At 44.9% G+C, this 27,028-nt stretch overlaps 2 protein-coding genes across 6 annotated transcripts in view; one reads left to right on the top strand and one right to left on the bottom strand.

Annotated features, from left to right (window-relative positions):
• Window positions 1-26,815, bottom strand: part of MOB3B (MOB kinase activator 3B) — a 96,832-nt gene extending 70,017 nt beyond the window's left edge. Inside the window, exon 1 of one of the 5 annotated variants that reach the window (XM_035140501.3) lies at window positions 26,528-26,815. The gene's annotated coding sequence lies outside the window, so the exon portion shown is untranslated. Of the gene's footprint in view, window positions 1-24,486; window positions 25,590-25,781; window positions 26,106-26,198; window positions 26,351-26,527 lie in introns of those variants that run through there. The other 4 variants (XM_035140506.3, XM_035140504.3, XM_035140505.3 and 1 more) reach the window with 4 other exon arrangements.
• Window positions 12,616-13,203, top strand: IFNK (interferon kappa). Its single transcript, XM_035097140.2, has one exon. It carries the CDS (start codon window positions 12,616-12,618, stop codon window positions 13,201-13,203), a length of 588 nt encoding a protein of 195 aa, XP_034953031.2.
• Window positions 26,816-27,028: the final 213 nt, after the last annotated feature.

Genomic DNA, 27,028 nt, shown 5'->3' with positions numbered 1-27,028 from the left:
CTGGATGCCCAGAAGCATGGGTGACACAAAACACACACACACACACACACACACACAACTTTCTTCATAATCAGAACGGAGGGTTTGTATGCAACAGGAACATTATAAAATGGTGACGAATTTCTGCGGAGATCAACTCCGTCTATGAAGAAGCCGAACGCTGCAATCCCAGAAAAAGCAGCAGCTGGTTACACAATCATTTAAGTTCAATAATTAGCTGGAAGCAATTCTAAACAAAGCACTTCCAGTAAAAAGGCTGGGCTCTTCAGCAGCTTCTTAAACAACAACAACAACAACAACAACAACAACAACAACAGAGTACAGAACAACCTGACATTCCTTAAGAAGTCCACATTCTCCAGAATCCAGTGCAAGGATTTCATTTGATTTCCCAAGCCATCTGGAAAAAACACACACCTGAACTTCAAGATTGCTAGTTACCATTGGAAATCTGGGAGAACTGGTTCCCAATATTATTATTATTAGTGTTAATTTGGATGTTTTGCATTTGTTTTATTGTGCTTTTAAATTTTGTCAGCCGCCCTGGGAATTTTATAGAAGGACTGGGTGCAACTCCCTAAAATATAAAATGCCGTTTTTAATAGCATGCGTTACTCTCATTTCCATAGCATTTTTAGTGTGTGTTGTTATATTATACATTGCTTTTTGAAAGCCCTTTTGCACTCCTAAGTAGCCTTTAGAATTTAATATAAAGGAAGTGAATGGAAAGAAAACTTCTGAGTCAAATTTCTAGGCCTTTTGGCTCAATAACTGGGCTGGAAAACCTCATCCTCGTCTTGATTAGTATTAATATTATTCCACTGTTCCTTACACAGAGCAGTTTCCTGGATGCCCATGAGTTCTACATTAGGGAGGGAGGGAGAAAGACTTTTAAAAATAAATTTATAAATTTATAAATGTTGCTTCTTACTTGCCTTCGGCGAAACTTGATTCAGCCACCATCTCTACCAGCCTCTCTGATATTGCCAACAAGCCCAGGCAGTGGTTAATGGATGCTGGCATTGTTCCTGCCAACATCTACATCAACCGCAAGAGGAAAAATGACACCTGTGGCTACAATTAACGAGGATCATATCTGAACGTTGGCATGCTAGTAAACTTGCTGCCGAACGAATTTGCTGCTTCGAATTAGGACGCTGTATTTGGGAGATGATTATGTTATGGCGGCCATGCTATTGAATTATCCTGTCTTGCCTTGTTGCCTCCTCGATAGTCCCAAACAAATTTTTGCAACAATTGGGCTAGAATGATCCAGAGGGAAACAGCCATGGCTTTGCAAACGATATTGCCGATAAACGGTGCTCATGCAGTCTGCAACGGTGCTCAAGGAAACTGAGCCTCTATAAATTAGGCTATCAGTTTGGTGCATCTAAATTTTACTAGCCTGCTTTATGCTAGGAAGGAGAAAAACAATCATTTCCTTAATAACAATTTAAACAATTTATTTAACTAAAGCAGGGGACCCAGGTGGCGCTGTGGGTTAAACCACTGAGCCTAGGGCTTGCTGATCAGAAGGTCGGCGGTTCGAATCCCTGTGACGGGGTGAGCTCCCGTTGCTTGGTCCCAGCTCCTGCCAACCTAGCAGTTCAAAAGCACGTCAAAATGCAAGTAGATAAATAGGAACCGCTACAGCGGGAAGGTAAACGCCGTTTCCATGTGCTGCTCTGGTTTGCCAGAAGCGGCTTTGTCATGCTGGCCACATGACCTGGAAGCTATATGCCGGCTCCCTCGGCCAATAGTGCGAGATGAGCGCGCAACCCCAGAGTCGGTCACGGCTGGACCTAATGGTCAGGGGTCCCTTTACCTTTACCTTAGTTAACTAAAGCAATAACATTATCGCATATGTATCCACGTTTGTTAACTGATGTGGTTAAATGTTTGTTTTTTTAAAAAAAACTTAGACTGAGTTTTAGCAAACATGAAAAACTTAAAACAAATCCTTATTTCCAAATCATTATAGCCTTTGGACTATAATGTAGCTTAAATAGAAAACTGCCTTTAGAAAGGTTTTTTCCTCCGATTTAATTTTTTTAAAAATCCGATTTATTTTTTTTTAAAAAAATTGATTTTTATCTACCCTGGTAGTGTCAGAGTCTTCAAGGGCTGAGGACCAGTTGGGGTGAAGCTGTAGTTGCCGGGTCCTCCTGCAGTCCTGAAAAACTGGAAGTCCACAAATGGCAAAGGCCAAAAGGTAGCGAGCCAAGGACAGGTTTGAGCTTGACATCACCCCAGGCACCCCCATACTCGGCCCTCCAGATGTTTTGGGACTACAATTCCCATCATCCCTGACCACTGGTCCTGTTAGCTAGTGATGATGGGAGTTGTAGTCCCAAAACATCTGGAGGGCCGAGTTTGGGGATGCCTGCATTACCCCACCCCTTCATTTCAGCCACACAAAAAGCTCAGGATGCTTGTCTTGCGGGGGGGGGGGGCGTCCCTGATGCAGGTAATTTTCGGGATCCTGCAAACTGAACTTCAGCAGAAGGATGACTTTGTGGGAAAATCTGCCACATAACCATTGTGATTGCCCGAGTACCATTTAGCCAGGCGGAGAGGTAGCAGCATCTTCCCAGACAGAGAAGAAAGAATGCTTAGAATTAGCCTGGGTAAAAGAGCAGCTTGGGAACCCCAGACTCACATAAATGTAAAAGGATTAAGAGAAGACCTTTGCTCCAAGTCTCCATTTCTCACATTTCCCCCCCCCCATCATTTATTGGCCTTTTAGGGTTTAATTTTTAAGGGGGAAAAGGCATTTTATGGCTTTTTTCACTCAGCTACAGACAAAAACCATCTAAAAGCTTATTACCTGCTCCTGAAACGGTTAAAAAAAACTGGTGCACTTTTAAAAAAGTAAAAGAAGGATTGCTTTTCACATCAATCACCAAAGCCCACCCTGCCCAACCCGATAAAAGAAAGAATGTTGTTTAATTGGGCTTTTGCACAGCCCTAAAGTGCATAGCCGTGCTCCACTCTAATTAGATTTTTTTTTTCCTCCTGAAGCTAGGTCTCTGGATGTGATCTTGGAGAGGCACCTCCTTGAAGTTATACGAGGCTCCTGGGGGGGGGGGAGGAGCCTCTCAACTTCCTAAAAGCAGGCAGAGACACAGCAGACCACTTGAACTCAAGCCACACAAAAACCAATCGGCGAGGAAAGCTAACATTTGTGGAACTAATTATGCTAAGCTGCTGCTTTGGGGTTTGGGTTTTTATTTTATTTCTAAAAGAAAATTCAATTGATTATGTGGACAGCAAGGTGTTCAACCCTAATGGGATTGGGGGGCCACCCCAGTTAATTACCAGTCTGTATTTGCCCGAAGCTGGCAGAAGCTACCTGAAGACTATCTGGGTGTGAATCATCGGCGTCTGAAGATGGAAGCAGGCACACCTGGATATCTTGCAGCCCTTTCTTACTTATTTGGCACAAACAATGCCTTTCCTTCGGGATGAGTCAACACCTCTAGACCAAGAGCACGTGAATTTTACACCGGAGGGCACGGAGAGACTCAAACTAGACCCAAATCTTAAAACTGCATCAGGCTGAATACATCGACTTCAGGCCAGCTTTATAAACATACAATATTGCAACATCCGAGCCTGCCTTATGCTAGGTCAGGGTCCCAATCCATCCAGCTCAATATATTGACTGACAGCACCTCTCTGGCAGTGTTAGAAACTCAGATATATAAGCTAGGCGCCGCCTTCAGGGGTGAGACAGCTCTAAGGTTTTATTTTTCAAATGTTGATTCAAATAACATTTTTCAAATGTTATTTTTCAAATGTTGCGATTGATTCTCACTTGAACCTCTGACTGGTTCAGATGAAAATCTTGAGCCGGGCATCGTCACCTGGTTGCAAAGCGCACCTGGCACCCGGGGAATTTCGAACACTGGGCCTGCCCAGGGGTGAGAAAATGAACCTATCTTCCTTGGGTGCTTGGAAGGTTGGTGGTTCGAATCCCCGCAACGGAATGAGCTCCTGTTGCTCTGTCCCAGCTCCTGCCAACCTAGCAGTTTGAAAGCACACCAGTGCAAGTAAATAAATAGGTACCACTCCAGCGGGAAGGTAAACGGTGTTTCTGTGCGCTCTGATTTCCATCACAGTGTCCCGTTGCACCAGAAGCGGTTTAGTCCTGCTGGCCACATGACCTGGAAAGCTGTCTGTGGACAAACGGCGGCTCCTTTGGCTTTTAAAGTTTTAAGGCTTTTAAAGAATGTTTTCTCTTGGGATATAAGAATGTGCCTTACACCAACATAGCTGCCAAGTTTTCCCTTTTCTCGCGAGGAAGCCTATTCAGCATAAGGGAAAATCCCTTTAAAAAAGGGATAACTTGGCAGCTATGTACACCAAGTCAAACTGTTTGCCCATCTATTTATTCGAAGTAATTTATATTCCACGCTTCCACAGAGCACCGCACAATAAAAACAACAACAACAACAACAGCAACAAAAAACAGAGCATGTTAGCACAGCTATCCAAATATCTATTTAGCCAATTGAAAAGAAGTTTTAATCACCCACCTAAGAAGGAGCAGAATGAACCTGGGACTTTTTGCACGCAAACTAATCTAACAGTCCCTATTGGTTTTGGTAACCCATGATCCTATTAGCCAAATCAATGCAAACCTTCTTTCTTGTATGAACAGCTGACCCACTCAAGTAGCCACTAGCCTGGACACATAGCAAGGGTTTATTTTTGTTCTGATCTTTCATCCTCTGGGAACAACATCCTAGGAAACTGATAATCTAATAAGGCGCCCAGTTGAGAGGCTGTATCCTCTCAGGGATAAATATCTGGCATGTTCATACAACATCATCATAACTAGATTATTATTATTTTTTCTCCTCCTCCTCTTCCCCCAATACCTTCCCCTGCTGGAAAGTTTTAAGAAAACAGACTGCCGTCCAATGCTGCTAATTGGTGCAAACAGCAGAGCATCTAGAATCCCACACAGATGTCTAGCCCTACTCCAGTTATGTTGCGATAAGCTCCACTGAGTGCTACTTTTATTGGCGTCCAAGATGACCACTTTGCAGATACGGCAATGTGAGACCAGCTGCCTAGCGACAACCAATTTACAACGTGCTCGAACAGATGGCAGGAAAACGCAAGCCAAGGGCAGCGAGACACACGACAACACACACCTGTGCAAAAGCATTTGGGATCTTGTCCAATTCCACACCTTCCCCCCAAAGGGGGTATCTGATTCTTCCAGGTTTAAAAAAATGCAGACTTGTTTTCCAAATCCCGTATTTTTCGGTGTACAGTATAAGACTAGGTTTTTAAATTTAAAAAAAATTGGTTTAAAATTGGGGCTCGTCTTATACATGGGTAGTGCTAAGGGGTGTTTTCTTAATTTGGAGTCCCCCAAAATAGGGGGCATCTTATACATGAGGGCATATTATACATGGCAAAATATGGTACCTCTCAAAGCTTTATTAATAATAAATATCTGAAAGATCTTCTATATAACAGTTGTAATCCCTTGGATCCCGAACGCTTTGCAAGTCGAACGTTTTGGTTACCGAACGCTGCAAACCCGGAAATGACTGTTCTGGTTTGTGAACTATTTTTGGAAGCTAAAAGTCCGATGAGGCTTCCAATTGGCTGCAGGAGCTTCCTGCAGCCAATCAGAAGTTTCCAAACGTTTTGGAAGTCGAACAGAATACTTGGTAGCCCATTCTTGCCTCCATCAATGGACTTCCATAAACAGATTGCACACAGACCAAGGAGCATGTATACTTGCAGGGCCACCCCAAGACTTTTTGCTGCCTGAAGCAGAATAGCAAACGTCTCCCCTTTTTCCCGCGAGTCAAGGTGACCAGTCAAGAGCTGACACACAAAATCTCACAATGCAATAATAAATCAAATAATAGCTTTTCTGCACTTTTGTGACACCCAGAAATCAGCTATCATCATCATCATCTTTTTATTCGACCGTCAGTCAGATACAAAGAAATCAGCTATCTCATTCTTCCAAATGGTAAGAAGAAGAGTTTGGATTTGATACCCCGCTTTATCACTACCCGAAGGAGTCTCAAAGCGGCTAACATTCTCCTTTCCCTTCCTCCCCCACAACAAACACTCTGTGAGATGAGTGGGGCTGAGAGACTTCAGAGAAGTGTGACTAGCCCAAGGTCACCCAGCAGCTGCATGTGGAGGAGCGGAGACACGAACCCGGTTCCCCAGATTACGAGTCTACCGCTCTTAACCACTACACCACACTGGCTCTTGGCCATGCCCCCAAGGGCTTCCTCCCAGGGGGTGGCAAATTTGGACCTGCAGAGGGCTCCTTGCCCCAACAATGCTTCCATTGCCACTTTGCACCGAGTATCCAAGATCAGACCAGCCTCAAAGAATTCCCAGTTTGCAAGCCCTTTCTGGTCTAGGTTAGAGGGGGGCCATTGAGGGTGTTGGACCCCAGAAACCCCCCCCCCAATAACCTGGAGACAGCGTTGCCAATATTGAGCAAGGTACAGACACCTTTATGCACCAGGTGGACAATGAGCTGGTTGGGAGCAACCGTTTTTCAATTACAGCCTGGGTTATAAGCTCCAGGCTAAGGTCGCAAGCATTATTCTGACCTCTATTAGGTGAGTAACCTCCCTGAAACTGTTCAGCCATTAAAACCGTGGTGTGTGTTTTTAACGATCTGACCCATTTTGCTCTCTTTTAATGCCTGGGACGATGTGATGTGGCCCAGCAGCGACATACTTAAGTAATCCTGTTTCGCCATATGGCCCTAGTCGTGTGTAATGACCCAAGTCAGCTGGTCGCTTAATTTGCCCTAGTTATCTTTCTGAGCCAACAGACAACAAGATGCTCTGCAAACAGGCGCTCTGGGATTTAACAAGGGAGACGATCTTCCCGTAACTGTTGGTGTTACTCAACTTGTAGCACAACGACACATTCACGGGAATGAATAAATGTCAAACATGAGCAGATGGGATGTACAAAAGACGCTTCGTAGTCTTATTGCTGTGATTATTATTTCAGGAAACGTAATTTACAAGAGATGCTACATCAAAACACAAAAGGGCAGAGTGCTTGGGTGTGAATCCTGCTCACCAGGCATCTTGGTTGGCCACTGTGAAAACAGGATGCAGTAATGGATGGACCACTGGCCTCTGGTTCTCCGCATGTTCTGAAGGGTTCCCTCATGGCTCAGATACAGAGGCTGTACCCACCAGAACCCATGAATCCAGTACAGAACTCCCCTCCCAGCCAAGATCAGACAGCCCCGCTCCCCACTGAACATCAAGCACTTGGCAAAGGCCTTTCCATTTCAATAGGCATTTTAAGGAAGATTTGGGACATTTTCTGGGGTGTCCCCCCCCCAGTTTTCATTTGATTTGAGTTTATCCACTGTATGCTTTTTGTAATCGCTATGTCCACAGTTTAGAAAGCAGGTTGATTAAGCACATATACAATACTCACACATATATGCATGGGGGAGACAAGCTAAGGAAAGTTTTCGTGGACTATGTATTGACAGGAACTTCCAAATGTCCCAGGTTCAATTCCTGGCATTTTTGCCTCAAGCAATCAGGTAGGAGGACCAAGGAACATCCCTTTGAAAAACTCACAGCCTCTGCCCATCAGAGAAGATCATGGATCATGACAATTTTTTAAAAAAATTCTCCTTTCTTCTTATAAAAATAAAAGCACAGTGCAAATAATTCGAACGCTGGCTCCTTTAGTCATAACTCTGGATAGAAAAACACTCTCACTTAAACAACAGTAATTATTCTCGTCACATTCGCTGGAGGCGATGCGCCACAATTAAGAGCGCTGTCTGGGTCATTCTGTCTCGTTTACATCTTTCTTATATACTAATGCTTAGCGTGCTCTTAATCACCCGACCCATATAGCTTTGCACAGTCATCATGAAACATAAGAAGTCATTATGTCACTCTTGGGGAGCCTCCAACCTGCGCATGTGCTTGCAATGGAGGGAATTAACATACCTGTAAGTGAGAATTTGAGGAACGGAAAAGGGGCTTTTCAGCACAGTTTGCAAGTCCAGGGGTGTCCAAACTTTTTTCAAAGAGGGCCAGATTTGATGAAGTGATGGGCCGTGTTGAGCTTTTTTTAGGATTGAAGTTGTTGAGGGTTTTTTTTATTTTACCCCAGAAAACTGCCACAGGGGCCAGCTTAAACTGACCAGTGGGCCAGATTAGGCCCCCGAAATGGACTTTGGACATGCCTGAAGTAACCCAATTGAGAAAACTAGCTCCACTGGGCCAAATTTAGACTGTGAAACCAGACTTGCAGAGCTCTCGTCCATCTGTTTTGAGAAGACACAGACTTAGCATGAATCTGTATAAATCCCTTTAATATTGATTTGTTTCCTGCTACAAGCGCTCCCAAGGACAAAATGAACCCCCCTTCCGCTTGGGGAGGAAGACATTTGGTGAATCGGTGTGTCTAATCTTATTTTTCACCAGGCTACTGAGCGAGTTGAATTTACCCAACGTATTGTGCCAGACGGCTGCAGACGGTAGAACGAAAGGTTTTAAAACAGCAAACTGGTGACAACGCTGGTATAACTAAAATGAAATCATGGTACTGTTGAGTTGGAAGGCAGCCCAATGGTCATCTAGCCCAACCCCTGGCAATGCAGGAATCTCAGCTAAAGCATCCATGACAGATGGCCATCCAACCTCTGCTTAAAAACCTCCAAGGGAGGAAGGTCCACAACCTCCCGAGGGAGACCGTTCCACTGTCGAACAGCTCTTCCGTATGTTTACCGGTAGTCAGATTCTCCTTTCTTGTAACATGAAGCCATGGGTTCGAGTCCTACCCTCCAGAGCAGAAGAAAAACAAGCTTGTTCCCTCTTCCATGGGACAGCCCTTGAGATACCTGAGATGCTATCCTATCTCCTCTCAGTCTCCTCTTTTCCAGGAAAAACATACCCAGCTCCTTTGACTGTTCCTCATAAGGCTCAGTTTCCACACCCTCGATCATCTAGGTCAGGGGTCAGCAAAAATTTTCAGCAGAGGGCCGGTCCACCGTCTCTCAGACCATGTGGTGGGCCGGACTGTATTTTTTGGGGGGGGCGGGGCGTGAAATTAATGAACTCCTATGCCTCACAAATAACCCAGAGATGCATTTTAAATAAAAGGACACATTCGTACTCATGTAAAAACACGCTGATTCCAGGATCATCCGCGGGCCTGATTTAGAAGGCGATTGGGCCGGATCCGGCCCCCGGGCCTTAGTTTGCCTACCCATGATCTAGGTTGCCCTCCTCTGCACACATTCCAGCTTGTCAACATCCTTCTTAAATTATGCTGCCCAGAACTGGACACAGTATTCCAGGTGTGGCCTGACCAAGGCGGAATAGACTGGCTCTATTATTTCCCTTGATGTGAAAATCATCATGATGGACACAGGGTGACCGTTGCCTCTGACATTACATTTCTCTGCACATACTTTGAAAGCATGTATGGACAAACAGGGAGATGCAAGGCTTTGTAATGGTGAAGGATTGCGATGGACAACTTGCACATTGTTCCAAGGACTCTTTATCACTTGCACATTTCAAGCTAGGGCCAAGCCCTTTCGAAAATAAAGCATATTCAAAAAGTAAACTCAAGGGAGCTACAGAAAAAGTGAGCCATTCATGTTCCTTATTTATCACATCTCCTCTTGTCTAATTTCATGATTAAGTGGATATTAGAGACTGAGGAATCACAGACTTTAGTATCAGTCCAGGTACCCCCAAACTCGGCCCCTCCAGATCTTTGGGGACTACAATTCCCATCATCCCTGACCACTGGTCATGTTAGCTAGGGATGATGGGAGTTGTAGTCCCAAAACATCTGGAGGGCCGGGTTTCGGGTGCCTGCTATAGTCGCTTGTTTCAACACCCATTTCGTCTCTCCAAATTCCAGTTCTGAAGAGTGCACTTCCATGAAGCTGGACTCTCAGCACCCTCCCCAAACTAGAATTCCCAAGCTTCTTTAGGGGACGCCAGGCCACTTGAGCTGACGTAAAACTGTTGTTTCTATCTTATTTCTATCTTTATTCTCTCTCTCTCTCTCTCTCTCTCTCTCTCTCTCTCTCTCTCTCTCTCTCTCTCTCAAGGTGCTCAAGATAACATGGTTGTCCTGTTCATCAACCCATCGCCCAACTTTATCCTCACAACAAATCGTGAGGTGGGCTAGGCTGAGAAAGTATAAATAGCGCATTATTGCCCACTGAGCTTCATGGCTGAGTAAAGGTTCTACTCGGAAGTAAAATTCACCGGCCCCAGTTCCAAGTAAGTGCACAGCAATCCATAAGATTAACCTACTAAGGATCTACAGTAAGCCATTGTTGAGTTCCCAGCTCCCATTAGCCTCAAGCAGCATGGCCAACGGTCAGAGATTATGGGTGCTGTAGGCAAACTAAGGGTAGGCAAACTAAGGGTAGGCAAACTAAGGCCCAGGGGCCGGATCCAGCCCAATCACTTTCTAAATCCGGCCCGTGGACAGTCTGGGAACCAGGGTGTTTTTATGTGAGTAGAATGTGTTCAGATGGTGACAGCAGTCACAAAATTAAAAGACGCCTGCTTCTTGGGAGAAAAGCAATGACAAACGTAGACAGCATCTTAAACCTAGACAAACCTAGACAGCATCTTAAAAAGCAGAGACATCACCTTGCTGACAAAGGTCCGTATAGTTAAAGCTATGGTTTTCCCAGTAGTGATGTATGGAAGTGAGAGCTGGACCATAAAGAAGGCTGATCGCCGAAGAATTGATGCTTTTGAATTATGGTGCTGGAGGAGACTCTTGAGAGTCCCATGGACTGCAAGAAGATCAAACCTATCCATTCTGAAGGAAATCAGCCCTGAGTGCTCACTAGAAGGACAGATCCTGAAGCTGAGGCTCCAAAACTTTGGCCACCTCATGAGAAGAGAAGACTCCCTGGAAAAGACCCTGATGTTGGGAAAGATGGAGGGCACAAGGAGAAGGAGACGACAGAGGACGAGATGGTTGGACAGGGTTCTCGAAGCTACGAACATGAGTCTGACCAAACTGCGGGAGGCATTGGAAGACAAGAGTGCCTGGCATGCTATGGTCCATGGGGTCACGAAGAGTCGGACACGACTAAACAACAACAGAATGTGTTCTTTCATTTAAAATGCATCTCTGGGTCATTTGTGGGGCATAGGAATTTGTTCATATTTTTTTTCAATATATAGTCCGGCCCCCCAGAAGGTCTGAGGGACAGTGGACCGGACCCCTGCTGAAAAAGTTTGCTGACCCCTGCTGTAGTGTAACAGCTTCTGGGGGGCCACAAGTTCCTCACCCATGCTTCAGCCAGACATATGGGATCTTATGTTAAACCACGGTTAACTGAGCTGAAATCTCACTTGAGATTAATGCACAGACAACTATAAGCAGAGAAAAGACCAGTCCAGCAGGCAGGAATTTAAATTATGCCCTCCAAGTTTTATTAAATTATGCCCACCCTAATTCCTGTTTGAAGAGTTGCTAAGTTGCCACCAGTTAGGCAGCTGGGACAATGCAGTAGGAAACGAAGCAGTTTTCGCTTTTTGACCAGTAACAGAAACCTGAAAAGTTCAAGTCTATAACAGAGATAATTCACAGTCAAATGGGCTCCCTTAGTGGCTTCTCTGTGATACAACAATAACCTAAATGCATGCAGAAAAAAACGGGACAGCCTCTTAAAACTCAGGTGCCAAAGACAAGGAAATAGGAAGTTATTAACTGGCTGAGGACCAAACATTGTTTTTAAAATAAAATAAAATAGACCTCAGTACCTGAAGGAATACCTGTTCTGCCCATGTGGAGAAATGAAAAATGGAGGCAATTTCCCATGAGCTTTCCAAGGACATTTAAGGTAACCAGAGAAAGAGCCTTTGCAGTACAGTAGTGATCTACTGCAAATCCCGCTCAACAAAGGCGCATCATGACCCCTTTTTGCTTTCTCTTTGGTGCCAGGAAAATACTTCCCTAATCTCCCAGACTCCTGGGTTTTATTCTAACCTGCTGTCTTATCGACCACTTTAGTGTGATTTTAAGATTCCATTTCATTGTTACTTTAGTGTTCCCGTCAACTGGGAACAGTTTGCCTGATGAACAACATTATAAAAGTATAAACTAAACAACGAATAAACAAATAAGGACCTTTTAAGGATGCAGACATAGGAGATGGGAAATCTCTTCAGATTTTAGGAAAGAGCTAACACTGAACTCTTGTTTATTTTCTAATTCTAATAATGCACTGGAAATTAATTTTAAAAAATATAAACAGAAAGAAGAGAAAGGGGGAAATGTGCACTTTCTCTCCTCTCCTAGGAAGGGCTCTGGTCCACTTGAAACTTTGCTAAGTTTTCTGTAAGAAGGTAGTAAAAAACAAAACAAAAAACCCCCGCATTTTAATTAAAACTCATTGAACGAAACTGAAAGCAACCAAATCATGTTCCTCAAAGGCATTTGGAATCTTGATGGGGAAAAAAAATCATATCATGATTAATACAAATGTCTCATGTTGAATGAATTCAGGATGGCAGATTTTTATAGGTTTTCCGAAATATATTTAAAGAGACTCCAGGAAGATAAGGCAGTTAGAACCATTGGTTCATCATGGCCTTCACGAATGGTGGGAACGGCTTAAGCGTTTGTCTCATGCTGGTGCTCGCCGGCAAACTCGCACAATCCAGCCCTCTTTCCAAATGTCCTGTGCTCCACACCCGGTGGAACCAAATGATCGAGACCAACTTGAACCATCTCTGCAGGACGGCTGGACAATTTCCTCTGCAGTGCATATCTGAGACGACGGACTTCAGGTTCCCCCTGAAAGCTCTCAACGCTATGGAGAGCGACGGCGCCATCATCATCCGGGAGATTCTCCAGCAGAGCCTCAACGTTCTTGGCAAGGACCATCCTTGGGGCGCCTGGAACGCGACATGTCTCGAGTCCTTGCAGAGCGACCTTTACCAGCAAACCAAACAGCTGGAGGCATGCGCCGAAAAAATGCAGGAAGGAAAGCTGGCAAACTCTGGCAACAGAGCATCATCTCCTTCAACCATAAAAGTAAAGCGATACTTTCAAAGAATGAACAGTTTCCTAGCCATCAACCTGCAGAGTCGCTGCGCCTGGGAGCTGGTCCACTTAGAACTGAAAGGCTGCTTTCTGTTCATAACTCAGCTTCTCAAAGAGCTAAAGGAGTAAGGTAATATTATTTAAGTAATATTTTCATATAGCTTGGCGTAAGGGCTTGGGAGAGTGCGGGGAGAAGGCTAAGGTTAGGAGAACTCTGTAAAAAATGTTTAGTTAAGAATATTCTCATATACGATGTCGGAGAAGTCCCACTGAAATGAACAGAACTGGTCAACAGGGATGAACTGGAATCCCATTAAGTTGGAAGGATCTTATAGGTAACCTATAACAGAAGTTCCTGGTAACCTATATTGATGTATTAACACCCCAAAAGCTAAAGTATGCTCTTTGGAAGCTAGCCAGGAGTAGTTATAGCACCAGTCTAAAAAAAAACAGCTAAAGAAGTCTCATTTACAGCAATGAGTTGTTTTTAAAAAAAATGTGAATTGATGATTGCACAGTATTATCAGATGTTGCCACGTGAAGATTTTTAAAAAATATAGTTTTAATTTACAGGTGGGCATAAGGAATTAAAAACTTCGCAACATATAATTAAAATCACATTCAGTATCTTGATTGTGTATCTTTCACTTAAATCTGAGTATCTGCTCATGTGTAGGGTACATTTCAACGTGAAAGCTCACGGCTAGTGTAGAAAGAACAAATACCTTTTGGGCTTAATTACAGATAAAGATCTGTAATTTTAAATCAGCTTTAAAAAAATTAATACAGATTTTGTTTTTTAAAATCTATTATGATGTGTCTATTTTAAATATATATATATAAGGAATCTTAAGTGAAATTCTGGATCTGCTAAAGCCGACAATTACAAAGACTGAATCATGACTGTCTATCAAGCACCAGTTACAGGTAGGTAGCCGTGTTGGTCTGAGTCGAAGCAAAATAAAAAAATTCCTTCAGTAGCACCTTAAAGACCAACTAAGTTTATATTTTGGTATGAGCTTTCGTGTGCATGCATGATGAATCTGAAAGATTCATCCACGTATCTGAAGAAGTGTGCATGCACACGAAAGCTCATACCAAAATATAAACTTAGTTGGTCTTTAAGGTGCTACTGAAGGAATTTTTTTATCAAACACCACATTGTGAATTATTATTATTTAAAAAACAAGTTAGTAAAGGAAGGGGAGAGGCAGCAAATTCAGGTTCCAATATCAGCAGTGCCATCTAAACAGGGTAGGTGGACCTCCCTGCCTTTAATTAAACAACACACACACACACACACAAGCCAGTAGTCCCTGTTTTCCTGGCTGATGCATGGAGGGAGAATGTACTCAGGGCAACTGGCCACCGGGAGCAGAAGGTTGCCTCCAACGCTGTGCAAGGGGAAACTCTCAAACCACCTCATTTTTTAAAAAAACAAGGAGTAAATGGATGCTCTGAAAGATTCATAGAAAACATGGGATCCAACCCACACCGTCTACACCTGTGGTTTCCAACGTGGGGCACACACAGCACAGGGGGGCAATTTGATTTTTAAGGGGGGGGGGGCAATTCGAGAATGAGTTATTAACAGTTACAGTGGTACAGTGGTACCTCGGTTTATGAACACAATTGGTTCCGGAAGTCTGTTCATAAACTGAAGCCTTCATAAACTGAAGCGAACTTTCCCATTGAAAGTAATGGAAAGTGAATTAATCCGTTCCAGATGGGTCCGCGGCGTTCGTAAACCGAAAATTCATAAACCGAGGTGTTCATAAACCAAGGTTCCACTGTACCTCGGTTTAAATACACAATTGGTTCCGGAAGTCCGTACTTAACCTGAAGCGTACTTAACCTGAAGCGAACTTTCCCATTGAAAGTAATGGAAAGTGGATTAATCCGTTCCAGACTGGTCCGCGGAGTACTTAAACTGAAAGTACTCAAACTGAGGCGTGCTTAAACCGAGGTATGACTGTAATGGCCTTTTAGGCTTCTTCCATGTGAACAGGAGTTCACTTTTTGAATAATAAGAATTATATGTCATGGGGGATGAGGATTTTAGAGATGCTTAGGTGGGGCATGGCCAAAAAATGGTTAGGAACCACTGGTCTACCTGATCTGAACATGATCCCTTAGACACAAGCTGGGGAGTTTTGCTTCAAACGTAGGCGCAAAAAGAAATCCTCTCCCAATATCCCTTAGCTTTCTTATGTCCCCTCTGTTTCTTGGCATTTCCGACACATTTTAGATCCCTCTTTTATACATTTTAACCAATTTACTCAGGGTGTGGTACTACTGTTTTACCTATATTTTCCATTATTTTATTGATTTGATTGATTGATTGATTGATTGATTTATATACCATCCTATACCCGGAGGTCTTAGGGCGGTTCACAGAAAAGATCAACATAAAAAACACTATATATATATATATATATATATATATATATATATATATATATATATAAAATCAAAATAAAACAACCTCCCAATAACACCCCCTCCCAAAAAAACAGCCACATTTTAAAAGGCAATAGCTACTTTCTCTTCCTTCTGGATGTTTCTGAACACCTGCAGCCGAATCCTATGTACAGTGGTGCCTCACTAGACAAATTTAATTCGTTCCACGGGTTTTTCTTATAACGAAAAATTCGTCTAACGAATACCATAGGAATGCATTGAATTTTTTTTTGCCCATAGGAACGCATTAATTGAATTTCAATGCATTCCTATGGGAAACCGCGATTCGCTAGACGAATTTTTCATAAAACGAATTCGTCTAGCGAGGCAACCTCCGCTAGAAAAAACCTTTCGTTAAGCGGAAATTTCGTTAAGCAGGGCATTCGTTAAGCGAGGCAGCACTGTATGCATTTTGCTCAAGAGTAAATCCAACCATGTTTGGAGAGGGGTCTTTTTTCCAGACAAAGCAGCCCAGGATTGGAAGAAGCTTAGCCTTAGAATCCTAGAATTGTAGAGTTGCCGCAATGGATGACCAAGATCACCTAGTTCAACCCCCTGCAATGCAGGAATCTTTTGCCCATTGTGTGGCTCAAATCATCAAATGGAAGTTGCTTCCTCACATGTGAACAGGGGGCCGTAACAAACAAATCTGCCCTTTTCTCCTAAGCAGGCTTAATTCTGCTCTGCAAAAGGCACGTCAGTTGCAAGAGCAAAGGTTTAACGATTAAGCTCCTTGGTTATACTAAAGGCTGTATTTAGTTGCAAACCATTATGTGAAAGCAATCAGTTGGCATGCGTGCTTATCCAGCAAATATACGAATTGCAAAATGGGAACCTGATTGAAGGCTAAAGTCTAAATCACGTCTTTTCCCTTGGGAACTTTCAAACCATGTTTTTAAAAAATCATTGATTCAAAAATCTTTCCATTGTCTTATATACCATATTATTGTTCGGTTTCCTGTTCTTTAGAATATCAGTTTTGTATCTGTGTTCTTCTTGGCATTTTATAAAGCATCGTTTAAAAATATATATGGTGATAATATGTGATATTTAGAGGGAACAATTGTTCAAAGCACTTCACGGAATTCACACCAGGGTTGCAGCATTGCACAACTGGTATGAAAAGCATAGCTTGGAATTGTCGTTTTCTTTTAACTGTAAAAAGCAGTTGTGATGAGTTCCGAAACAGGTTTCGGTTTAGCCCTTTCCTCACATGCCATGGCCCCAATGATCGCCCCACCCCCCAGCTGTGATTTGGCAAAGGAGGAAATCCTCTGTAACTTTTGCAATACACAGGCACCACCTTTTTATTGAGAGTTGGGTTGAGAACCCCAAAGGCCATCTAGCTTGCTTGTGACTCAAACACCTTGGTACTACTCAAACAACTTGGAACCCAAACACTGCAAACCCAGAAGTAAGTGTTCTGGTTTGCGAACTTTTTTCGGAAGCCCAACATGATCCGTTTTCAGTGTTACGCTTCCGATTTGAGTGCCACACTTCCGTTTGGAGTTTAACGCTGAGGTCAGTCTGCTTTTGCTATTTATTTTGCGTTTTTGTGACACTTTTTTGTGTGTGTGTGTCTGTGTGAAACCCAGTTCAGCTACTGATTGATTGTTTGTGTGTGTGTGTGTGACTGCAGTACATCGTTTACTCAGCAGGCATGTCAAACCTGCGGCCCTCCAGATGTTTTGGACTACAATTCCCATCTTCCTCAACCACTGGTCCTGCTAGCTAGGGATCATGGGAGTTGTAGGCCAAAACATCTGGAGGGCCGCAGGTTTGACATGCCTGGTTTACTGCTTTCATACTATGGATCAGTGGTCTCGTTAGATAGCAAAATTCATGTTCAATTGCTGTTTTAAGGGTTGTTTTTAAAAGTCTGGAGCAGATTAATCCGTTTTGCATTACTTTCTATGGGAAAGTGCGCCTTGGTTTTGGAACGCTTTGGTTTTGGAACGGATTTCCGGAACGGATAAAGTTGGAGAACCAAGGTACCACTGTAATTGCAAACAGGGCTTCTCAAACCACACTCCTAGCTCCTGCAGACCACCAGTTGAGCTTTCCATAGATGGCTTCAGAGATAACACAAAGTATAAGACACGAGAGACTCGAGCCTCTCATGACCTAGCTCTGCGGCGGAGCATCTGATTCGCATACAGAAGGTTCCCAGGCTTGATCTTCAGCATCTCAAGGTGGGTCTGGGAGAGAGCACCGTCTTTCTGGAAAGCCATGGCCAATGAATGCAGGCGATACTGAGCTAAATAATAGACCAATGGTCTGACTCAGGGTAAGGCAGTTTCCAACCTTCCTAGAAGTTGGTTGAGACAGATGAGGATAGGGAGGAAGCCGATCTAACGAATCAACGAACAGCTTATATAAAATATCCTGGAAGGCCTGTATTTTTATATTTGTCCGGCTTATATTTGTCAGATACGTTCAGTAACAGCAAACGGGTCAAGGGGGAAGGGGAGGTTTTCAAGACAGGACAGAGTAATCCCTGAGAAATTCCAATTCTGCGACCACAGGATCACAGGAACCTGAGGAAGACAAAAGGGAGTCAGAGCAGAGGTCTATTTACCGGTAATTCAATTTTGTCTACACTGATTGGCAGTGGTTTTCGGATAGGGGACATTCTCAGCTGGAGGTGCCAGAGGTTGAACTTGGGAAAAGAAGATGTGTGGAAAGAAGGTGCTCTACCACTGAGAAACACAGACCCTCTTTATTAGCATTAAGTTTTAGCCTTGTTACAATTACCTGTGAATTTGTTTTTAAATCTGTGAGCAAGTCCTTCAAAGCCTGAGAACCTTCCACCTCACTGTGAATTGATACTAATACTACCTCTGGACTTTTGGTCAGCTTTAACCCGGTGATTTCCGTTATCTCCTTAAACACCCTTTGCCAGGAAAAAAAATGCATATATTTACACCCCCACCACATGTGAATGTAATTCCCGGCTCACAAATGGATTGACAGCTGCACGGATTATGATAGCTAGGAAGTGGAAGGGGCAAGCAGAAATTGTTTGTGGAATTTGTACCGAAAGGGGTCAAACCATCGCAAGAGGTGTTGAAATATTGGGAGGTTGGAAAGTTACGATGGAATGGTCTCGGTCAGTGCTTTTTTTCTTTAAAAAAATGTTTAGGGGTGTTCTCATTTTGACTCAAGAAAATCACCATTTTACAGTTTAAATCGGGGAGAATAAATACAATAAATGGACGTGAGTACAAAGATTCACAAAATGTTTAGGGGTATGCATACCCCCAGAAAAAAGCACTGATCTCAGTGGTGGGGTGCACATTTTTATTCTTATTTATATATGATTATTACTTTGTCTGTCTGTCTCTCGCTATAAAAGCCATCTCTTTTACGCTTATGAATACTGAGAGCACCTGGCCAGTCAATTGTGGACAGAGAATGCTGACTAGAAGCAAGAAACAAAGCTGTTCTTACAGCGTTCGAAATATGCCAGGCGCCGGGCACATTTTGTACCTGGCCACTTCCGACCAAGAGAAGATGCCCGGGTGCCAGGATGGCGGCGGAAGTCTCCACCATCTGGAGTCGCACGCCTGGGGATCCTTGGATCTGGACTGTCTTCACACCCTAGCAACACACCCTGTAGTAATTCTTTCCATTATATTTCATCTGCACCATCAGAACGAATTTCAGGAACCAAAACGTCATGTTGAAAAATACTACTTTCCAGCCGTCTGGCCCCAAAATGGCAACTAGACAATGCAGTTTTGGCAACTGCAACCCTGGTTTAAGGAGACATTTGGCGCCTAGATTGTACTGTATATCTGAGTTTCTAACGCTGTGTCCTTATGCTCTTTGCCCTTAATTCACTGAAATAACAGCACTAACGCAAAAAATCCCCCACCTTTTCTTTCCCCCTGGGAACAGGTGAAAGAAGCCCTTGCTCATCGATTTGTTTCAAGTGACCCCAACAGGATACAAACACTGAAACCCGTGTCCACAACATTCAGGGAGCAACAACTGTGACCAGCTTCACCAATTCTAATTTTTTGCTGCCTCTGCTAATTCCACCAGCTTTGCATTTACAGATGAACAAAACAAAAAAAACCAAAAAAAAAAAAACCAGGCAGACGAGTTGGTCAACCAAATCATCCTCTGTGCCATTTGTTTACTAATTACGTGCGGACATAAAGCATTTTTATAGCACTTCTAATATGCACAGCGCTTTAAGAATCCTTGGCTAAACTGAGTCTCACAAGCAAAAATCACAATGCTGGAAAAACTATGAACCCAGCCAATGCTCCATCCTTATTTCAGACATTGTGATATACCGGTATATCGCGATGTTTCGCTGGTGATATAACACAAGGTTGAAAAACAGGTATCAGCCAGGCACAATGGAATCATAATTTAGTAAGGCATCTACAATCCACAGAACACAAGGGCTTTGTTTTGTTCCAGATTGTTCAGTAAGTCTCCTGGTGTTACAGGAATTTTCTTCCCTTTAATTCTGTAACCAGTAGACATCTAGCCAAATGCACAATTTGCCTCCAGTCTAAACTTAAAACAACCCGTCAGATCAGTAGAACCGCACGACGTTATTTCGTATTTTGACGGTTCGCGCCAATCAAAGAGCTGGACCTGTTTTACTAAATATCTGTAATTTAAACTTAGTGAAGCAGAGAAGTGTAATTTCATTCTATGCTTGCTTCATTTTTAAAACTTATCTAAGTCAGGGATTTGTTAAGTTTTGGAATGACTCACAGCTGGGTGGAGTTCTGTTGTGGGAGAGAAGATGCTGAGAAAGGAAACGGAAAAGGCAATTTGGGCACTTTTCGTTTCCAAGAGAAGAAAACAAGTTAGTAGCTCCATCTCCTACAAGACACCGGGAATCACAGCGATATGTTTCAATATGCACACCAACAACATGCCGGTGAAGCAGCAGACAGAAGGACTGAACTCTCTGGTCATCTTCAGAGGTCTTCGCACACCGCCCTGTGAAACGGACCAAATTAGACCCCCTTGTGGGCCAAGGTTGGAGATCACCCTCCGTGTGCTACACCCCTGGTTTGTTTATTTAACGAACTGTACGCACCATTAGGTTGAAACAGAACCTCTAAGCAGTTTACGAGAAATAGTAAAATCACCTTTAAAAAAAATGACAAAACCTTAAAACATTTTCAGATACTTAAAACACAGTTCAACAGCTACATGTCTGGACAGGCCTGCCCAAACCAAAATGTTTTAAGGAGGTGTCCCAAAACAGAACAGCAGAGGCACCTGCCTAATGTCAACAGGCGAGGAGTTCCTAAGTTTATGTTGTGCCACAAATACACCCACACCCCGAGCATTATGCGGCACCAGTTCATCAGATCCAGTGGGCTACACTCTGGCCCAAACCAGTCAAATTATTTTATTATTACCGTATTATTTATTAAATTTGTATAACCGGCAAGGGAGGGCACTGCAACCCCACTGCCCGCAGCCCACCCTTCATATCCCCTGCACGAAGGTTGGGACTGATGGATATTGGAGACAGCCACACGGTTGCCATGGAGAACACAAAGTCGTGCGATGCCCCAATGGCAGCCTCTGCATGGGATGCTGAAGTTAGCCAGAGCTATCGTCCTGGGGTTCTCCCAACACCACGCCAGAATATTGGATAGGCAAAGGCTTTTGCGTGTTGAGGTCCCCACGACACCCTCAAATAAATTCACACTTCACACTGAATTTTTGTTTAAGGTTTTTGGCATAATTTTGGCCACAACTTTTATTAAAATGCAAAATGTGAGTGGTTGCTTAGGCACTGGTTACGACGATCTGTCCCCACACCTGCGAAAGTCAGTAAGGGAAAACACTTTGAGGAGAGGATGGAGCTGAGTGCCAGACCCTCGCCTCTCCCCTAATGCTCCCAGGGGCTCTTGAGTGGCCTTAGCCCCTTGCCGGGGGTACGGACAAGAGCATGGCGAGCCCCTGGATTCCTTTAATGGAATAGAATCATAGAATCATACCGGTAGAGTTGGAAGAGGCCACAAGGGCCATCCAGTCCAACCCCCTGCCAAGCAGGAAACACCATCAAAGCATTCTTGACGTATGCCTGTCAAGCCTCTGCTTAAAGACCTCCAAAGAAGGAGACTCCACCACACTCCTTGGCAGCAAATTCCACTGTCGAACAGCTCTTACTGTCAGGAAGTTCTTCCTAATGTTTAGGTGGAATCTTCTTTCTTGAAGTTTGAATCCATTGCTCCGTGTCCGCTTCTCTGGAGCAGCAGAAAACAACCTTTCTCCCTCCTCTATATGACATCCTTTTATATATTTGAACATGGCTATCATATCACCCCTTAACCTTCTCTTCTCCAGGCTAAACATACCCAGCTCCCTAAGCCGTTCCTCATAAGGCATCGTTTCCAGGCCTTTGACCATTTTGGTTGCCCTCTTCTGGACACGTTCCAGCTTGTCAGTATCCTTCTTGAACTGTGGTGCCCAGAACTGGACACAGTACCCTTGCAGCAGCAGCATTGGAGGGGCAGGCACAGCCAATCTTGATCCCTCCACCAACCAATTTTTACACCAATGCCTAACCGCAACCTGTGACGCTTTGCTACGCAGTAGGCAAAAACCAAATGGCACCAGCCAACCAGCCAAATGGACAAAATTCCTACCAGGCCCCTGCCCCCAAATCAGATGACCCTATGACAGGCATAGCAAGGTCAAACACAAACAGCCCTAAAATTAGGGAGGGTGGGCCTGTGATCCGATGCACAGAACGAAAAGAGGAAGCTCAACGCTGCACGCAGGGAATACATAACTTTTAAGCTGTCAATCAACTATTGGAAGCATTAACATCTCCCCAACAACCAGAGGAGCCCAATCACATCCGTGGCCATCCAAACTAACCCGCCCGGAGGGGTGTCTTGTTAGTCCCCACCACAACACGGGCTCTCCATGAAGGAGAACACGCTTTCCTGAAGGGCTATCATGAGGATAAGAGTCAGGGATGCTGGGATCACATCACTTTCCCATCCACAGCCTATCGACCCAGCGGCATCTCTCCAAGGGCTGGATTTCACCCCGACATCTCCTGTTCCTGCCCTCTGAAGCTACAATTTGGCACATAACCCGCCCAGGGATCGAACCTGCTCTACTGCTGAGCTAAATCCCTTCCCCATGAACCGCTTCCTTTTGGAGGTGTCATCTAAAGTTAAGTAGGGCATGTTTTAGAAACAGGCTCCCACATTCAGCTAGGGTCAACATAGGGTCAGCAACGCACACATATTGCACCAAAAGTGGGTGCAATGAAAGGACTCTGTGGCCCCATACATTCCGGCATTAATTTACTGCTATTCATTAAATTTGTATGCCACCCTCCATCCGTAGATCTCAGGGAGGTTCACAAGCCAAAAACACAAGATAAAAAAAGGAAAATACAAAATATGCAATAAAAGCAAGACTTAAGAGCAAAAACTCCCCTCCCACAAGACATTTAATCAACCAAAGGCCTGGCTGAAGAGGAACGCTTTCGCCTGGCACCTAAAGGTGGCAGCCAAACCTCCCAAGGAAGAACATTCCACAGATGGGGAGCCACTGCAGAAAAGACCCTGTTCTCATGTTGCCACTTTCTGGACCTCCCGTGGAGGAGGCACACAAAGAAGGACCTCAGATTATGACCGCAGGGTCTGGGTCGGTTCATATGGAGAGAGGCTGTCCTTGAGGCACTGCTGGTCCTGAGTCGTTTAAGGCTTTATGTGTCAAAACCAGCACTTTGAATTGGGCCCAGAATATAATTGGCAGCTAGTGCAGTCGGACCAGGATCGGTGTAATATGCTCAAACCTGGCTGCTGAATTCTGCACTAGCTGAAGTTTCGTCTTCAGGCGAAGTTCTACATATAACCTCGGGGTTACCAGAGTGTAGACAACAGTAGTTAGTGCAGCTCAGCCACCAGCCGAAGCTGGTGGAAGGCTTGATAATGAACTGAGCATGCAAGTGTGAGGTTCCCCTGTCCAACTCAGCTGTCAGGATTGCACGGATCCTGTCCAAAAAGCTGTAACTGGGCTTCCACTGCAAGATCAGTGTGATTACTGCTTTCTGAAGCATGCACAGATACTGGAAAAGCAGTGTTCGAAACTCAGATATATAATCTAATCACCAAATGGCAAGTCAAACTTAGGTTACTGTTGCCACAAAGCAATGTCTAGGCACCTTTTTTGCTATGAAATATTATTATTATTATTATTATTATTATTATTATTATTATTATTAAACTTTTCATTTCTATACTGCTTTATATTTTAAAGAACAAATCCCAAAGCAGTTTACAACACCGTCCAACCAAACAATCCAGAATAAAAGAAAGTCAGCCTTCAAGGAAAATAGTTCAGATCTTTCTCCAAGTGACATTTTTGCTTTCCCAAGTCACCAACCTGACACCCCGAGATTCCCCGAGTGGTCGCCATTGAACCCGCACCAGTCGCAAAACGCGCCTGGCTAATTTCTAACACTGTCCAGGATCGGTGTCAACATTTGGTTGTTTGGTTACAAATACTGAATGCGGTGGTTGGGGGTGGGGGGTTTGAAATCTCCATTCGGCCCCGGTTTTTTGTTTCGCGGGGCGCAGAGAGAAGTGAGATTACGCAGCAGCAAACAACAAGAACGGCAGCAAGCGATGTTTTCGAAAGAAGTAATATGGCTTAATTAGCTTTGCATGCCTGCAATGTATATACAAGTATAGCATTACGACACAGCTTGTCACATCCGCTCTGGAAGATATTCAGACTCCTGCGTAGGCACTATAGTCAAAGGCCTGTAATGACCACTCGTTTCCCACTTCCACATTTTCGCAATTAAAAGCAATTGCCACTGGACACCCATGATTACAGACAGGTCCCCGGGTGCCCTATTTGTTTCGCCCTCGCTGGAAAAAACAAGGACGTGGCCTGCCCCACGACCTGCCCAGCAAGAACAACAACGAGGCAACTCACCTTCCACTTTTCCCAGGCTTTAGTCGGAAACCCGTCGAGCTGAACCGGCCTCCTTGGGCTGCAAACTGGGCGCCTGGAATCGGCTCAGCCGTGCGCTTGCAGCCTCCAGTTTGCATAATAACCGTGTGTCACTTCCATTTGTAATGAGCTTTGCCCGAGAGGTGACAAACAGGTCACCAATCCCCGGGCTTCGGCTCTGGGCCTTTCCTCCCTCTCTCACACCCGGTCAGAGGAAACGAAGGGAGGGGGCTTCCATTTTGAGATTCCCGCCTTGTGGCTGCACAGAGGCGATGGGCTAAGAGAGCTGTTGCGAAAAGGCCTTCTTCCCCAGCCCTTTTGCCGGATAACAGAGACACCCTTGCGGGACACTCACGTACTGTATCCTCTCCAGCTTTTGCCTCCCTCCATAAATACAAATCCAGCCTATTGAAGCAGCAGACGCGGAATAACCAGTCCCCCTGGAGGCAGCAAAATCAGAGTTAAAAGCAGCAAGCAAATCCTTTAAGCAGGGAATAAACAGACAGCACAGAAAAACCTCTTGGCCACTTGGGATTTCGCCTCCGCACAAATCCATATGTATACTTTCTTCCCCTTCCTTACCAAATGTGTTTCAATGCATACTCTAGCTTTTTGAAACTAAACATCCTCAGGGTGTTTTTTTTTTAAGTGGTTGCTTCCAAAAAGGGTCCTCCTTTCTGCTCTCTTCATCTCCAGATACAATATCTGACTTTTAAACAATAGGATAAACAAACGCCCTTTGTTTCTGTGGGTGACTGTTGTTTTTTTTTACTTTTAGAGAATGCTAGGAATCTTTGAATGAGGTGCTGGAAGAAAAAAGGGGAGTTGTTGTTGCATCCTCAGTGTGCCTGCTGTTTAAAATGTTTGGAAAAGAAAAATCAGAGAAGGAAGAGGGAGGGAAACTTTTCTTTTCCCCCACCCCCACTGCAATAAAGGGAGAGGCTGGAAATCCAGATGTTTTGACAGAAGACCCAGAACAGCTCCCGACAACAAATCTCCAGCTTCCCCAGTGGAGGAGAAAGGAATCTTAGCTGCAACTCGTGGAATGTGGTTGTGTCACTAAATTGCATGTGGGTTGTGTTTTCTCTCCCCCCCCCAAAAAAGAGAAAATAAGTCCAAGCAACAACCAGTTGAATGGGATTGCACAACAAAAGCCACAACAGGCGTTGCTATTTACCCCCTTCCCCCAAATATCACCAAGCTCTGGATCCCCCCTCTCTCTTAACACACAGATATATCGATATGCTTTAAGTCGCAATTATCTCTTCCGTACGCACTTATTTTCTCGAAACTCCTTCCTGCCAAAGGCAACGAAGCCAAGAGGGCAAGAGGCGAGCGCATGACTGCAGCGAGGCAAGAAAGAACTTCTGTTGTTGTTGTTGTCGCCGTTGCTACAGGGTCTTAATTCAAACCACCGTGCAATCGCTCCGAGAAGGAGGTGGGGTGAGGGGAGGAAAAGGGAACAGAAGGCACGAGCTCTTTAGGGGTGGGGTGGGGGAAAAGGTCGGGAATGCCCAGCCCTTGGATCATTAAAATTGCACCCCACTGGAGAGGGGTGCATTGTTGCACGCTCTCCTCGCGAGTAAGTTCCAAAGTCACCTCCTAGTGAAAAAAACATGCAGAGAGGAGGATGGGGGCGGCAAATCGGCCGATCTCGCCCCACTACCCACCCACCCCCTCCATCCAGCGCTTACTCGGGAGTAAAGAAACACACACGCGCCCGCACAGAGCACCGAGCAGCCGGGGGACTTGCTTCCCGGGGAACACGAGCTGGGATCTGGCTTGTATTTCGGCTGCAAACGGGAGGACGCGCGCCAAGTTTGCGCGCACGCACATTGTTGCACAATTCAAGATGCGCAGCTTTCTCCTCCGCGCACGTTCTCCCCCTTCCCCCCCCCGCGCCCCGCCATCTCTCCTTCCATTCCGGTGCAATGATCTCCAGCGATCCCAAGTGGAAAGCGGAGGAGGGGGTTGGGCAGCTGCCCCCCCCCAAAAGGCGATGCTCATCTCCCCGGGGGTTTACCTTGTAAGCCCGCTGGCGGCTGCCTGCGACGGTTTCTCCTCGCGCTCCCTTCTTTCTTTGCATCCAAGGCTGGGTGGAAACAATAAAGGGAGAGGAAGCGCACGCCGAGAGTCGATTCCAAAAGAGGGGGATCTTGGCCCCTGGGAAGGCGGGAGGAGGGATCTATTGCACCAAGCCAGGGGCCATCGCGCTCTCCGATCGCCGTGACCCGGAGAAGCGCCGCTACTGGCCCGACATCCACCCTCCTCGCCCGGGACTCGGGCGGCCCTGGCGGCGGAGCAGGGAAGGAGCCGAGGCGCAACCCCTGGCGGACGCGGCCGGGCGCTGCAGCCCCAGCCTTGGCCGGGGAGCGTGGCTGAAGTCCCGTCCCTAAACGGAAAGCCTGGAGTTCCTTAGAGCCCTAAAAGTATTAGGTTGGAAAGGGGGGGCATGATGGGTGTTGCAGACCCCTCCCTAAATCATTTGGGGAACAATAAAAATACTCAAAGGTAGGCACCCCCA

Source organism: Zootoca vivipara, chromosome 15, assembly GCF_965207765.1.
Source record: "Zootoca vivipara chromosome 15, rZooViv2.hap1.1, whole genome shotgun sequence".
Classification (NCBI taxonomy): domain Eukaryota; kingdom Metazoa; phylum Chordata; class Lepidosauria; order Squamata; family Lacertidae; genus Zootoca; species Zootoca vivipara.
The sequence above is the reverse complement of the archived record's forward strand: the minus strand, read 5'-3'. Positions and strand labels throughout refer to the sequence as shown.